The 17388-nt window shown below is 34.2% G+C and overlaps 1 protein-coding gene across 1 annotated transcript in view; it reads right to left on the reverse strand.

Moving 5' to 3' along the window:
• The window catches only part of LOC126879423 (uncharacterized), a 123722-nt gene that overhangs the window by 35239 nt on the left and 71095 nt on the right, over nt 1-17388 (reverse strand). Inside the window, exons 2-3 of the mRNA XM_050642433.1 lie at nt 3103-3307; nt 853-3000 (exon numbers count right to left, since the gene is read on the reverse strand). Of these exons, the coding sequence (XP_050498390.1) occupies nt 853-3000; nt 3103-3307 (2353 nt within the window). The remainder of the gene's footprint in view (nt 1-852; nt 3001-3102; nt 3308-17388) is intronic.

The following is a 17388-nucleotide window of genomic DNA, read 5'->3' on the forward strand; positions in this document are numbered from 1 at the left end:
CTGTCTATTTGCACTGGATAAGCTTATAAAATCAAAAAATCTTACAAGAAGTTCCAAGATCAAAATCTATAAATCCGTCGTCAGACCTGTACTAACATATGGTTGTGAAACGTGGACCATGACCAAATCAAACGAAGAAAAGCTCAGACGTTTTGAACGAAAAATTTTCGGACCTCACCACGACATTAACACAAACCAGTATAGGATCAGAACCAACTTCGAATTAAAAGAACTCTACAGTGACACCGATATTGTCCAAGAAATTAAATCACAGCGACTAAGATGGGCAGGCCACGTGCACAGACTTCATAACGAGAGACTTGTAAGACTGGTATGGGAGGAGACTCCTACAGGCAAAAGACCACTCGGACGTCCCAGAATGCGATGGAGAGATAACATCCAAGCAGATCTCCGAAAAATGAACATCCCATTTGACCCTAGGTTGATGGAAGACCGAATAAACTGGAAGAAAGTTGTACAGTCAGCCAGGACCCACCCAGGGTTGTAGCGCTACGTGATGATGATAACAATTTTTAACCTGTTCCACAATTAAAACTTCCCCTGTTCTAGTGTTCCTATATATCAAAGTTTGTCCGACTAGACACCCTTAAGCTATTAACAAATTTTCAGCTTGCTATTAATCAACTTTTTTTTCATACGCTGGATCCAGACCTAATATGGAATCACTATGTATTTGAAACCTGCAGCCTTTGAAAGCTATAGGTGTAAATATTTTGATTGAAACGATGAGAAGAAGAGTTGCCGAGTTAGATATCATCAAAGAATCTTATTTGATCATTTCTCTGGTCTAAGTATGGTATAAGTATATTAAAATTTAAAAAGGATACATACCTACAGCTGAATGTTTAATATCAGGATTTTGTTGATAAAACTGTCTAAGCTGTTCTTGTTGATACCTCTGTCGTTCAATTTCCTCATACAGTTTTTTCTGGCTATCACCAGCATTCTGTTGAGGACCAACATCGCCTGAGTTTGGTTTTGAAAAGTAATGTTGAATTGAGTTTTGCCTTTCCCTTTCAATCTGAATATCTTGCAATAATTTCTTCTGTTGTTCCACATTACTCTGTTGCCGTTTCAACAGGTCTTCGTTTTGTTGCCTTAGAAGGCTTTGTTGACGTGCCAGTGAATCCTGAGTATTGTATTGTGGTAATGAGTTCTGCTGATGATGAGCAAACTGGTTAGTATACTGTGATGAAGTTTGTTGACGAGTCAAAATTTCTTTACTGGCCTCATGGCTCCTTGTTTGTTGTCGATTTAATAGCTCTTGACTAGTTTGTTCTTGGGATAAACTGTTCTGATTAAATTGCTGTATAATCTTCTGCTGATACTGCTGAGGTGACAAACCTTGTACAGATACAGTCGGTTCCACAGAAGTTATATGTGATTCATATTTCGAGACTGAAGGAATAAGTTGACCTCCAGGAGGTAAAATATTTTGAGCAGATTGAAGATTTTTCAAATGGTCGTTCTGTGAAAGAGGCTGTTGAGATAGAAAACCTTGTTGTTGATGTTGCTGCGAAAGTAGCTGTGATTGGAAATTTTGCTGCTGAGGATTAGAATGCTGTTGGTGCTGTGGAGGATTAGTGTGCTGTTGGTGCTGCTGATTTATTTGCTGTTGATGCTGTTGGGGATTTATTTGCTGTTGGTGCTGTTGAGGATTTATTTGCTGTGGTGTTTGGCGAAATTGCTGTGCGATATTAAGTTGTGGTTGTTGAAAATGAGATGATGGTGGTGCAGGTGCAATACTCTGTTGCTGGAAGGGTTGTTGTTGTGGTTGTTGTATGGTTATTTGTGGTCTATTAAAGTTATGCTGAAAATCTGGTTGCTGGAATTTAGGTGAAAATTGTGGTTGTGTCTGAGGTGGTCTGAAACTGGGTTGAGCTTGATTTGGTAATTTTTGATACTGCTGTGGGATTGGCTGTCGAGTTTGTACTTCACCGCTATTTAATTGATATCTTGGGGAATTGAAATTTCGGATATCGTCTTGTAATGGAAGCTGCTGTTGAATTGGAAAATGTGTCTCTGGTCTAAATTGTATCGGAGGACGTTGTGCTGGAGTTTGAGCAAACGACTGCTGTGGTCTTAAATTGTCAAATGGTTTGTACGGTACTGGCTGCCTAATTTGAGGTAGACTGGGTTTAGAAGCACTTTGGAATCGAGGAGGAGGTGGATGAGAAACACTGTGACCAAATTGTGGTGGTGAAGGTTGTGAAAAGCTGCTGAATGGTGCTGAAGGTGAACTTTGGAAGGGATAGTTTTGAGGTGGTGTTATTGAGGAAGGTGCAGTTTGTCGTCCAAATGGTTTGTAATTTGATGAAGTGGGAGGAATGGTTCTATATGTTTGTGGTTGTCTAACATTGGAACTAAAACCTGGTGGTAATGATTGGAAGTTAGTAGGTGATGGACTTTTAAAGTAAGTGTTAGAAAATGATGTCAGCTGTCTTCCTTGAGGAGCTGGTGATTTTATTGGAGTTGGAGCATAATCTTCAATTTTGCTTGATCTTTTGTCATAATCGAACCCTTCTTTTCCGAACGTTACTTTTACTCCACTCGGACTGTGATAATATTCAGAATCTGGTTTGATGATAGTCCTGAGAGTCGTACTGGGTGGGGGAGGTGCTGTTACATGTTCCGGATAATAAGGTGCTGGTTCTTCAATGGGTTCATCATCAGGAATATGTGGAGAAATAGCTGGAATCGGCTTATCATAGATTATGCTGTCCTTACCACTGCTATGAGGGTTCTTTTTGTATTTCACATAAAATACCTGAACCTGTTCCTTTTTCTTCTTTGGCGGAGGGGGTGGAGGCGGTGGGGCTGGTAAAGAAACGTTTGATTCCTTGATGATAATTTCGATGATGGGTTCAGGCTCCTTTATGTACACTGGTCTCTCGATAATATGCGGTTTCTGATATCCATATCGGTCGATGTTATCTTGAATTTGGTTATTTTCTGTTAGTAGGTCTTCACTCTGTGGATCTAAGGATAAAATGTTAGTATCATATAAAGGATCTCTTTGTGAGTAATGGACAAGAGGTTCCATTTGAACAGCATAAGGAGGAGCAGGATAAGATGGTCTACCTTTGTGATATCGGGGATAGTACTGTGGGTTTTGGTACTGGCCTCCCAGACTGGCGATTCGTCTTTCGAGTCGGTATGATGGCAGGGCTGAATAATGATGAGACACTTGGTACTCTAGATTCCTTTTCCCTCGTTCTTCCACTTTTTTCTTCGGACGATGTTCATCTATGGCTAACGTGGCGACGGCCAGGCAGCAGAGAATTCCCTAAAAAAGAATAAAAATATCGTTAGTTTAATTTAATCAGCTTAAAGTATGTATATGAAAAGAATAAAGAATAAAAATGATGTATAACACAAACTACATGAGGACGTTTAGGTTGGAATAAATTAATTTTCCCGAGAATGGGCGATTTTGAAGAGAAATTCCGAAACAAGTCCATTTTTATTTGTAAATTATGATTTCTTGGCATATACATCGTACTATTGACGTCATCTATCTGGGCGTGATGGCGTAATCGATGATTTTTTTAAATGAGAGTTGGGGTCGTGTAGTAGCTCATTTAAAAGGTTATTAATTCTCTATTCAGTAATATAAACGTTAACATAATTATTTATATATTTTTATTATGTTTATTTGACAAATAAATATTGTTTTTCGTTTAAATTCAATGTTAACGCAGCCACCCACTTGTCTCTTAGCAGTTTAAACACTGAATTTAAGCGAAAAGCAATGTTTATTTGTGAAATAAACATTTTTACCTGTTTTTTGACAGCAGTAAAAATGTATTTTGAATTAAATATACTGCTTAAATTCTTCTTTTTGTGTCAATTAATTTAATAAAAATTTTTTTGGACACCCTGTATAAATAATTATGTATATATGTAGAAACTTATTTCAAATATTTTGTAAACGTTAAGATGTATAATTTTTTTTGCATAAATACGGCGCATTATATGAAAAAAAAGACAAGATAGATTTTTTATCGTAAATTGAACCAGGAATTCAAAAATGATTTTTAATTTGAAATATATCAGTGGTGTACTATTATTTTCATTAAAAAAATTTAGACCATTACTCGTACGCGCGCCAATGGTGAATAGAAAATTGTTAGATAAATGTCAAAAAATGCGCAATAACTACCTCTTAAAACTCACCAAATTTTATTACAATTTTGCCAGTAGTTTAGTTAAAAAACGTTTGCCAAAAGCTGATATGTGCATTTTTTGCAATTTGCAAAATTAAAATTTTTATGAAATTTGTAGCTAGGTTATATTATGTAAACTCATATGGAAAGCTGTAAAAAAATTAAACTCAAAACCAAATATGATATTTCTAAAACTGTGATTTTATGGACGTCGTAGAAATTTGAATTTGCTGTCCTGAAAGGTAACAAAAATGGACATATCAGCTTTTGGCAAACGACCACTCTATTACATGTAGCGTATAAGATATTGGCTTTATTAATGAGAAACCGACTAACAAACTATGAACCTGAACCTGAACTAGTAGGTGAATATCAGGGAGAGTTTAAAAGAAGCAGATCTACAGTTGATCAGATTTTTATGATGAAACAAATATTGCACAACACCTACGAACAAAATCTAGGTTTGTGTATTCTGCTTATAGACTTTAAACAGGCATAAGGGTCAATCGACGGAGAAAAACTATACGAAGTTGCAAACTAATTAAAACAAACTAAAATGAGTGGGTATTTTCTTGTTGACTAGTTTACTAAAACGTTCCAAAAATCGCACTCTAACTGTTAAATATTCATTAGTTTATAAATAAAAAGAAAATTAAATAAAAGTTTAGCATATCGTTAAAAGAAGAATCATTTCCGCCTGCAGACAGTGTACCTCTTCAGTAAAAGTGAATATGCGAAAGAGAAAGAACTTTGTGTTGGCAACAAGTGTGAAATTGGGTACAGTTAAACGAAATAACCTCTCAAGGCCGATTCCGCTAACCGTGACATTAATTTGTGTGGTCTTCGGTACTACTTTAGAAGTTCAAGTTTTTTTTTAAATTTTATTTGTTTATATTTATCTCACAATCAATAAATATGGTATATTGGTAAAATTAGTTGCATTAGTCAATTAACAAACGTGTTATAAGATAATTATTGTATTCACATGAAGAAAATTAAGAAAAAACAGCTTTAGATTTTGTGATGTTTTAAGGGTTCATGTCTCAACTGAATAGAGAAGAGTCGACCAGACGTATAGGTACTCTGGGCTAATTAGCAAACTACAAAAAAAAATATTTACATTATTTACCAGCCATTTTATTGCTGGAATCGAATCTTATGATTGTATATATTAATAATATAGGTATGCAAAGGCCGCAGATAGTGTGCTACTTTTTTTTATAAACAAAATGGCGCCCGAAAATCGTTTTTTTTTCAATTTTTGCTCTATAACTCCAACGATTTTAACTTTACACCAAAAACACCCAAATAAAAATTCACCGTAATTAAATTCTGCATAGAGATGTGTTTTTCCCGATTTACTTCGACGAAAATTTTCTCCGGAAAATGCGGGTATTTCCAACAAAATCTTTAATTTTCAACTAAAATTTTAGATAAGTAATTGTTTATCAATAATTTAATAACTTAGTAGTTTAAAAGCTCTTTTCGTATAGATTATAAGTCCAGAAGCCGATGGATATTGAATGACCAGTTTAGCAACAATTGAATTGTTAATTAAAAATTTACGGTCGCTATAATAACCACAATAATTATGAAACATAAAAACAACTATGATTTTGGTATAGAAAGACACTGTACCTATCTAGTGTACTTTTCAGAACTGAAATTGGACTATTTAAGCGGCCTCAGGAATATTTTAAAATTATAAACAATTTTTTGGCTTATAAACAAATATATCGGGGAAATATTAAATAAAATTAAATCTTGAAAAGGGTATTGGTAAAAACGCGGCAAGGCGCTTCTTAAAAAAAACGTTTAATTTTGTTAAGTGGTTCCTGAGATACAACCGGTCAAAGTTGACCGTAATTTACGGCAAAGATATAAACAACAGGATCATAATTTTCGAACCATCACCTTTTCATTTTGGTCCTCTTTCTCGAATCCAATTTTTGTATCTTTAAAATACTCATAACATATATTATTATAATAAAAACTCTCGATATTACTAGTGAATATTGCCAAAAATAGCAAATAGCCCACTAAATGACCGTCTTGGAGTGTAATTTTCAAGGGCAACTCCGAATTGCATGAAAATTTGGATTTAGGTTCTACTTACACTCCACTTCAAAGTTGAATTTGTGCCGTTGGTTGCTTTTACTTGGGGGATGACAGTCACCTCTTCTCGGGGGTTGAAAAACGCGTGTTTAAAATAAGCCCGGAAATGGATAAATTGACAGATTATAAGCAACTTTCGTTCTATAAAGTTTTTTACGTAAGTTAATACTATTCGAGTTATTCGTGATTGAAAATATTGATTTTTCGACAAAAAATCTACGTTTTCAGACAGTTTTTCGCCAATTACTCACAAAGTCAATATTTGATCGAAAAAATATTCTTAGTAAAAGCGTAGCTTATAAAAAAACGAAAAAAATGGTGTATAAGTAAAGTCTATAAATTGAGTAAAAGCAAAGTTGTAGCTCGTGAAAAATACGTTCTTATTCGTCTAATTCCAAATCGAATGATTCAATGCGAAATGACCGAAAAATTAAGCACTTTTAGGGAAAAGATTATTTATATTTTTAAAGTATCTAAAAAAATCTTTATATTTGTTTTTTACAAAAATTTTTATCGTTAAAAATAAACGAGTTACACTGGAAAAAAAAGTTGGCGCCTTTTTTTGGTAAAAAATATCGTGAAAACCTCCTTCTATTTAGCACCCTAAATAAAATTAATCCTTACCGCTTTACCATTTATTTTAACTGTAAGTGTATTGTTTATATGATCTGTAAGTTTAATTGGTTTAAAGTGCTTATTTAAAAAAAAATTGGTTTTATAGTAAAAAAAAATTTTCTAAAAATTTTTGAAACATTTCCTTTTTTCAAAATAACTTAAAAAGTATTAGCGATAAGAAAAATCTTAGAGTAAAAAAATGTAGGTTTTGCTATTGTAAATATGCTAGTTTCATTTTGTTTTTCTGTGAGACAAAAATTGGTTAAGATATGGCTGTTTAAATTTTGCATACACTCGTGGATAGTGACCCGTTCAAGCTTTTTCGACTATAACCCTTTCAATAATAAGCACTTTAAACCGGCGAGATTGACAGATGATATAAAAGATAGATAAGTAAGTAAATTGTTTGTAAAGCGGTAGCGATTAATTTCATTTGGAGAGCTAAACACCGGGAGATTTTCATGATTTTTTTACCAAAAAAAAAAGAGCCCCAACTTTATTTTGAGCGTTACTCACTTATTTTTAATACTAGAGACATTTATGAACAATTAAAATAAATCTTTTTATATACACTTTAAAAAATTTTAATGGGTTTTTCCCGAAAAGTGCTTAATTTTTCGGTGATTTCACCTTGAAATATTAGATTTGGAGTTAGACGAATAAGAACGTATTTTTCATGAGCTACAATTTTGTTTTACTCGATTGATAGACTTTACTGATACACCATTTTTTTCGGTTTTTTTAAGCTACGCTTTTGCTAAGGATATTTTTTTCGATCAGATATTTACTTTTTGCGTTATTTGCGAAAAACCGTCTGAAAACGTAGTTTTTTTGTCGAAAAATAAACATTTTCAATCGCAAATAACTCGAAAAGTATTGACTAACATAAAAAAATCTATAGAGCAAAATATGCTTAAAATCAGTTAATTTATCCATTTCCGGTCTTATTTTGAACCTATGGTTTTTACCCCCGAGAAGGGGTGACTGTTACCCCTCCAAGTAAAATCAACCAACGGCACAATTTCAACTTTGAAGTGGAGGGTAAGTAGAACCTAAATCCAAATTTTCATGCAATTCGGAGTTGCCCCTGAAAATTACATGGTCTCGCCGTATTTCCCGTTCATTCACTGGGCTAAAAATTCTAATCAAAAATTAGGTTGAAGAAAAACAAAACAAAAACAACTTTAATAATGGGTTAGTTAGATGGCTCTACTCGAGTTACTTGGAAACAAAAAAAGAATGAAGAAAATTGCTCCATTGGAAGCCGAGAAAATGCATTTTTTAACGTATAACGATTTTGAACTTTGAGATTACATTTTCTCCAACCTAATTTTTGATTGGAATTTTGCTATTTTTTGACATTCATCTAACAATTTTCTATTCACCATTGGCGCGCGTACGGATAATGGTCTGAATTTTTTTAATGAAAATTAAAGAGATATTCCACCTTTGAGATATTCCAAATTAAAAATCATTTTTGAATTCCTGGTTCAATTTATGCAATTAGGGAAATGCAATTAGGGAAGCTGACCCGAATTAGGGATAAGGCAAAGAGATTGATGATATTTAAACATACTTTATATTCCAACAAAGTTTCTATTTAGACATTGATAAAAATCTTGAAAAAATATTGAACAATGTTTGTTCTATATTTGAACTATTGTTTAAGTTTCATTAATTATCCGACGAGGAATAATTGTTCCTCGTTCGTATTGGCTATAGACTATCATCTATCCACTATAATTACACAATTATGTTAAATTTATGGGTGTGACTTTCAATTCAACAAACGACTGAGAAAATTTATATCGTTATCTAAGTTGCTACTTATAGTCTAGGAATACTATGTATAGTAAAAAAGGCGATTGACAGCAATTGACATGCAAAGGTCTGAAAATGATAACGCAAGTATTTAATGCAATATTTAGGCTAGGTTACTGCCCAGAACAATGGAAAGTTGCTCAAATTATTCTCATACCTAAGCCAGGGAAAAATAAAACTCAGGTGACTTCATACAGACCAATAAGCCTGCTACCTGTTCTATCAAAAATTTTGGAAAAACTTCTCCTTAAACAATTATCCCCAGTTATAGAAGAAAGGAAACTAATTCCCCAACACCAATTTGGGTTCAGAACACAACACGGAACGATAGAACAGGTACATAGACTGGTAAAACACATCAGAAGTGATCTAGAAAATAAAAGGTATTGTTCTGCTGCATTCCTGGACATTGGTCAGGCCTTCGACAAGGTATGGCATGCTGGTATGCTCTTTAAACTAAAGAAAAACCTTCCTCATCCTTTTTATCAAATCCTAAAAAGCTATATTTCCAACCGACATTTCCTAGTCAAGCAGGATAATGAATACACAAGCCTAAGACCAATAAAAGCCGGAGTACCACAAGGAAGTGTCTTGGGACCGATATTGTACTTGCTCTACACTGCTGACCTACCCACAAGTAACAAAACAACGTGTGCAACTTTTGCTGATGACACTGCTGTACTAGCCTCTCACCATGATCCAAATACAGCATCCAGAACCCTTCAGAAAGACCTTAATAATATACAAATATGGCTTAAAAAATGGAAGATAAAGGCGAATGAGAGTAAATCCATCCATGTAACCGTCACCATGAGAAGACAAACATGTCCATCTGTAACACTAAATGAAACTCAACTCCCACAAACCGATACTGTCAAGTACCTAGGAATCCATCTTGATAGGAGATTAACTTGGCAAAAACACATTTTTACAAAAAGAAAACAACTAGGAATAAAATTTCGAGAAATGTACTGGATCATCGGTCGTAAATCTCAACTATCACTTGAAAACAAACTGCTGATATATAAAACTATATTAAAACTAGTGTGGACTTATGGTATCCAACTTTGGGGGACAGCCAGTCAAACTAACCTAGAAATATTGCAGAGATTCCAGAACAAAGTCCTTAGAACAATGCTGAATGCCCCTTGGTACGTGCCAAACTATGTGATAGAGCAAGACCTCAATGTGCCATCCATAAAAACAGTAATAACGGAATATTACAAAAAATATTCCAAGAGACTAGAATCTCATCCAAATGAGTTAGCCAGCAACCTTACTGATGACCACAATGATGTACGACGCCTGAAGAGATTCAAAGTAGTGGATCTAGCAAGAAGATTCGAATAATCTGTGATAACTAAACTTATTTTAATTTGTTTTAATTTAATTTATGTAAAGAGGGTGATCACTGGATCTCCCTCTACAGGTCAAAATTTTCAATTTTTGTCAAATAATTTACCTATTGTTCTCAGTTGAGGACAGATTGTAAATATTACAACATTAAATAAAAAAAAAAAAAAAAAAAAAAAAACAAACGACTGAGAAAATTTATATCGTTATCTAAGTTGCTACTTATAGTCTAGGAATACTATGTATAGTAAAAAAGGAACTGTAACAAAACTATAATTACATTTATTATGAAATGAATCTTCTTACGCTGTCTTATCCTTAAGGACGTTAGCCATTACATTTGCCCATTTAATCCTATTTGCAGCTGCCATGAGTAGTTCTATGGACATGGAGGTCATATTAGTCCATTTTCGTAAGTTTTTCGACAATGAGTTACACTTCCTGGTCCCCTTTTGGTATTATTTTTGCCTCCGATTATAAGTTGGAGCAGTTCATACTTTTGATTTCTTACGATGTGACTAAAATATTGTGTTTTCCGTTCTTTTATTATAAGCAGAATCTCTCTTTCCTTGTCCATCTTCCGCAAGACTTTCGCATTTCTTGGTTTTTATCTTGGATTCTTTTTTATGTTGCTTCTGTCATTGTCCAGGCTTCAACACCATAGTGCAAGGTGGAGAAAACATAGCACTTAAGCATTCTAGTTTTCAATAATGAGATATCCAGCTGGCGCATGGTGGTTTGAATTTTGTAAAACACTGTACATGCCTTTTCCAGAAGTGTTCTTATCTCTAGTGAGTGGTCCCAAGTTTCATTAAGATTACTTCCAAGGTACGTTATTCTTGTTACTCTTTCCAGATCTGTTCCGTCGACATTGACCTTAACCCTTCTGTTTTGATGCTTGCTACTGACCATTGTTTTTGTCTTCTTTGTATTAAATTTCATTACAAATTCTCTACAGGCTGTCGTTACTCAGTCCATTAGGCATGTCCTTCTAAATCTTCTAGTTTGACCAGTAGTAAAAAGGAGCAGGATTGCCTCAATATTACCGTGCCTAGGAAGTCGTTTCTCGCGACTTCCTGCCATCTGCTTGATGAATATAGCCCTTAATCCTTATGGAGGTCAGTGTTTGCCACATACCAAGGAGCATCGACAATGTTTTTCATTATTTTGATCTGGAATCTTTGTATTTTGCTTGGTCTAGCACACCTCACAGTGGGCATCCATAAGTCCATAAGGGTCTCAATATTCGTTTGTAAAGTAGTAAGTTATTATGGATCGACAGAGTGGAGTATCTTCCAACCAGCCAATACATTTCTTTATATCTACCCTACATTTAGTTCTTACTTTTTTCCTTGACATGCCTTCCAGCGTAGTTTGACATGCAACATTATACTTAAATACTTAGCAGTATCTACATATGGATATTATTGATTATGTTGTCCACTGTCTTGTGGAACACCTGCTCTAATTATTATATTACATTTTTGCACATTAATCTGGTTTTAAGTCTAAAAAACATCTATCTACTTAATTCTAAAATGCCGTTCATTTATGTTCGACTGTAAAAGTTGTGAGTATCTACTGTTTGAGTAAAAGACTTTTTAATGTATGTATTAAACCTTCATGCCAGACTTTATCGAAAGCCTATGCAGAATCAAGAAAGACAGTAGAACATACTTTCTTTTCTTCTAGCGATCTTTCCATAATATTTGTGATTCTGTGCACCTGGTTGATTATTAAGTGCTTATTCCTAAACCTGAATTGATGTGTCAGAATCAGATTTTTTTATTTAATAATCGGATTAATTCCCTTGAGAAGAAATTTTTCAAACAGCTTCGATATCACAGGGAGCAGAGATAGCGGTCTGTATGACGAAACCTCATGTACTGGTTTCCCTAGGAATCATAATTTTCCTGTAGAAATCATAATAACTTCGACCATTTCCAATATCCATAACTTATGGATATTTTTAGAACACAATCCACATTTAATGGACTTACTGGACTATTAGTATTAAAACTAATTTTATAAACCTTTCTTTCATTCGAGACGTGTGAGAAATGTAAAGAAAGCATTACAATGGATTGTTGATAGATAAATTTTACGATAGGATTGATGCTGATTAATAGTTTTTTTTAGGTAAGGTCATGTTACAATAAAATAGAAAATACTAATCCTAATAGTAGACAAAATAAGCGGTGGAATAATAATTATAGGATTAATTCTATTACAATAGATTTTGATAATGGTGTGAAAAATAAAAGTTGTGAATGTACATTTAACTTTGCAATGTGGGCTAGAAGGTTACAGTGTATTTTGAAACAAACAAATTAATAGTTAGTAATAATGGCAAAATGCATAAAATAATGGATTATGATGTGTAGTGGGTCAAGATAGGTTATCGAACTAAAAGTTCGGTTCTGAATAAAACAGGGTTGGCATATAATTTCCCCATCTTATAAAACCCAGCGGGTTTTTTCGGGTTTTTTCAATTGATAAAACCCACTATTATTGGGTTTTTTGGGGTTTTTTCAAAAATAGCAAATTTTCAGTTGAATGACCGTCATATTTATTTCTGAATAAAAACAAAAACTAGCATAAATACCATGAAGTAAGTAGTAGGTGAATACAAAACGAGAGAAACTGAAACTAAATTAATAAAACACTTATTTTAAACATGGTATATAGACAAATAAAAAAATAAACAAGTCATTTTTGTCACATTCCCAATTCCCATTCGTTATTCGTTAGACTCGGTCGAGGAAGAGGACTTGGTTCTTAAATGATTATATATTTTTACCAAGTTTGCAGCTTTATCGGCACCTAATCTGTTGCGAAGCTTAGTCCATATTAATCAATATGAAGAAAAAATCCGCTCAATAGATGCAGATGAAGCTGGACATGAGAACAAAGATAACATAAATGCAAAATTCATATGGTATTTTATTTGTTTTTTATTTTTTATTGATATCAGCTTCCACCATTTCTTTGTTGAGAATTTTTTGACAAGTTCTTCTTTGAAAAGTGTTGTGGGGAACATGTCTGTATCCTTAATCTTGAATGATAACATCACTGCCAAAAACTCATCAGAAAGATTCGATGCAACCCATTGTTCGACTGTTTCCTCTTCTTCCCCTGTAAGTCGTCTTCCCATGTATTTGTGATCCATAGTATTTGCAAAAAGGTGAAATGGTTGAATGGCAAAGTCATATCTCTTTTTTATTTCTTGTCTGTATAACTGTAACAAATCATGGTCGAGGTCATCTTTCCATATTTCTACTGCATCAGAAATGTTTACAGAATCGCTTTGGAATCTGTCTAGAGCTTTCACAATAACGGCAAGTTGTTTTTGCAAATGCAGAGCCTCTCTATATATGGCGACATATATAGAGAGTCTTCTCTGTCCTAATTTCAACATACAGAATAAGCCAAATAAAAACGGAACATATGCAGTTAATACAGTGTATCGGAACTACGTTTGAAATAGTCGACTAATATAAAACTTTGACACACATAAATCATAGCAACTCAACTACCTGTCTTCTTTTAGGCTAAGGCTACGGCCAGACAAGCGACAATTTACATCGCCATAAGAGCAGTAAAATGAAGCGTGAAAATTGGTCACGCGGCGAGTGTAGTGGATGGCCAGACTGAGCTGTAAAATATCGCGAAGCAATATCGAACGGGTCCATCTTCAGCGTCGTGTCGCAAACAAATGGACCTAGGTCCAAATTTGTAGCTCATCTAGCCACAACCACGACCAAAACACTGTATTTACATCTCGCGACACGCCGTAATTTACATCCCCGTCTGGCCATGCTTTTTACTGCAGTTATTGCCGCTTCTATTTACTGCTGTTACAGCGCCGTAAGAGCAGTAAAATGAAGCGGCAGTAAAAAGCATGACCAGATGGGGATGTAAATTACGGCGTGTCGTGGGATGTAATTACAGTGTTTCGGTCATTGTTGTGGTTAGATGAGCTACAAATTTGACCCAGATCCTTCTTACCAGGACCCATTTTCGCGCTTCATTTTACAGCTCTTATTGCGCCGTAAATTGTCGCTTGTCTGGTCGTAGCTTTAGCCTAAAAGGAGACAGGTAGTTGAGTTGCTATGAATTATGTTTGTCAAAATTTTATATTGGTAGACTATTTCAAACGTAGTTCCGATACACTGTATGAACTGCGTATGTTCCGTTTTTATTTGGCTTATTCTGTATATGTGATAGTTGCTTATAAATTGAAGCCCTTGGCGTGAAAAGGGTACAAGCCACAAAACTATAAAAATCGATATTTTCTATTTAAATGATTCGGGAATAAGGGTACTAGCCATACAAAATTCATTTTGACGATTCTCTAACAGATGGCGCTAGTGTGGTGAAGTGTCATTTTTACAATTTCTGCAGCACATCGGTCATTTTCAAGAAAAGGTTACAAGCCACCATCATGAGTGAACCACGTGCCGGATGTTCTCGTGATTTTTATCAGTTTTCAAGTGATTAAAGTGAAAAAAGTAACAGTGATTGGGACTCAGATGATAGCATAAAAGATAAGGATTATGTTGAAAGTGAAAATGAAGATATTTCTGCGTCCTCCGAGCAGCAACAGGTACGTTTTTTAGGTTTTGTGGCATACACCCTTTTACTGTACTTTTTGTGGATATATTTTTGCAAGTCATCTGGCTTATTTTGTGGCATATATCCTTTTTCTGATTTTTTTATATCTATTTTAGTAGTTTGTGACATGCTGTGATGTTTTATAAAGTTTATGATGCTACACATGCGTAACCAATAAAACTATTAAGATATTTTTTACCATTCAAAATATGTTTAGAATACCAACTGCTATTAACAACGCATATTTTTTTTCAGGAAACCCCAAGAAAAAAGCCGTGACGAACTTCCTACCCCTGAAAAAGAAACAAAAAGTAGGTGGCGAAGGAAAAATGTAGATAAATACACTTTAAGAAAGACGCGCCGAAATCTTGGTTCATCCTATACAAGCAAGAAATGTAAAAATGTTTCAGCGAGAGACTTGTGTCCGCCTTGTGGATGCAAAAAAAAAACTGTAGGATGCTGCTTTAAGGTATTTTGACGGATTTTAGAATATTGCAGATTATAACAAACAGAACTTATACTTATTTCATAGCATGAAGCGCGGCAAGCTAAAAAACGTTCATATCCTAAGAAAACAAAGAAAGGTGAGTCTTCCCGAAATTTTAGTTTTTATTACTTTGTGAAAGTCAATGGTTTTGATGTGAAAGTATGCAAAAAATAATTTATGTCCATAAAAAAGCTTCTCCAAAGCGCTTACAACTGCTACAGAAACAAATGGTTGCAGGTTTAACAACACCTAAATCAGATCAAAGAGGAAAATTCTTGGAGCGTCATAATAAAATATCGGAAGAGGCGTGCCAGTCGGCTCGTGATCATATTAATAGCATTCCAAAATACATTAGTCATTATAGCAGAAAAAAAACCCTCATAAAACATACATTGATCATGATCTAAATATATCTTCTTTATATTACGAGTATTACAAACCTTGGTGTGCTGAAAGAAATCTATTACCCATTAGTCAAGATAAATATAGAAGGATATTTTGTTCAGAATTTAACATAGGTTTCAAGATACCTCTAAACGATACCTGTAAAATATGTGATGAACTAGAGGCAAAGATTGAGAATTCCAAAGAAAATGAAGATATTTTGATGAAATTGAAGACAGAAAAGGAGTTGCATTTAAGGCGAGCTGAAGCAATGCAAGATACGTTAAAAAATGAGATAGGCATGTCAGCTTCAAAAGATACATACGTGTTATCATTTGACCTTCAGCAAGCACTTCCTGACTTCCTGTGCCCTCTTTAACAACTGATCCAGCTTTTTATTTGAGGAAGGAATGGGTGTATAATTTGCGAATTCATGACTGCATAAATAACAAGGGCTATATGTATATGTGGTCTGAGAATACTGGGAAAAGAGGCAGTGATGAGATTGCAAGTATTCTCTTGAAACACTTTAAAGAACAAGAACACCTCCCCAAAAACCTAATCGTTTATACGGACAACTGCGGAGGACAGAACAAAAACTGGGTCTTGATTGGGTTGTGGAAGCAGTTGGTCACAGAGGCTGTATATGAATCCATAGAACATAGGTTTTTAGTAGTTGGACATACACATCTTCCGTCAGATAGGGATTTTGCTATTATAGAGAAATATAAGAAGAAAATGAAGGTGGTATATGAACCAGTAGATTGGTATGAGGCAGTAAAAAAGTGTAAAAGGAACAATCCATTTCACGTGACAGTACTAAAGAGAGAAGACTTCTTATCCTTTAAAGTGTTGGAGGAGAATCTAAGTAAAAAAAAGTTTACAGATGAGAAAGAAAACGTCGCGTTTAGCAAAATTATCATCTTTAGATTAGAAAATGAAAACCCGAACATACTCAAAATAAAACACATTATTTAAATGAAAGTTTTAAGAACGTGAATATTGGGAAAAAGGGTATGAGAAGAATATCTTTGACAGAATGTCTCAAACAGAAATATTTGGACCCAATAAAACTAAACCAAAAAAAGATAAATAATTTATCGCTTTTACTTCCTTATACAGTCGAACCCGCTTATTAGAATACCTCTTAAAGGAATATCCCGCTTTAAGGAATAGAAATTTGCGGTCCAGGAACGTTTATACTAGCCACCAATGATCGGTTATTAGAATATCCCTGTTATAAGAATACTTTTGCTTGGCACGAAGGCTATTCCAATAAGCGGGTTCGACTGTATTCCTGAAGTCAATCACCAATTTTATATGGAAATTGGCGCTAAAAATTGTGTTCGCCAAGAAGAAACATTAGAGGCCACACAACCAATGGAAGTCGAATATTTGGATAAAGATTTGCCGTTAAGTGATGAGGACTGATGTTTATGTATTCGTTTTGTTTTTTTAAGTGTTTCGTTTATTCTTTCATGTAAAAGGGTACAAGCCACATTTTTTTTGTAAATAAATCATTAAAAAAAAACTTGTGATTTTTGTAAGTTATTATTATTGCTAAAATATTAGGCAAACTTATTTACCTATTGTACCAAAATTCAATTAAATTTTGTATTGAAATTGGATTTCCTGGATTTAAAATGACTTTCTAAAGGCGATTTCTCAAAACTAATTGTATGTGGCATATAACCTTTTCACGCCAAGGGCTTCAATTGCTGACATTGTCAAGTTGCTTTATTTTGTAAGCATATTTTGTTATTTTATTATTTTTGCAATAAAATTCATAATTTTTGTAAAACTTTTGATAGA

Source organism: Diabrotica virgifera, chromosome 2 (genome assembly GCF_917563875.1).
Source record: "Diabrotica virgifera virgifera chromosome 2, PGI_DIABVI_V3a".
NCBI classification, from domain to species: Eukaryota; Metazoa; Arthropoda; class Insecta; order Coleoptera; family Chrysomelidae; genus Diabrotica; species Diabrotica virgifera.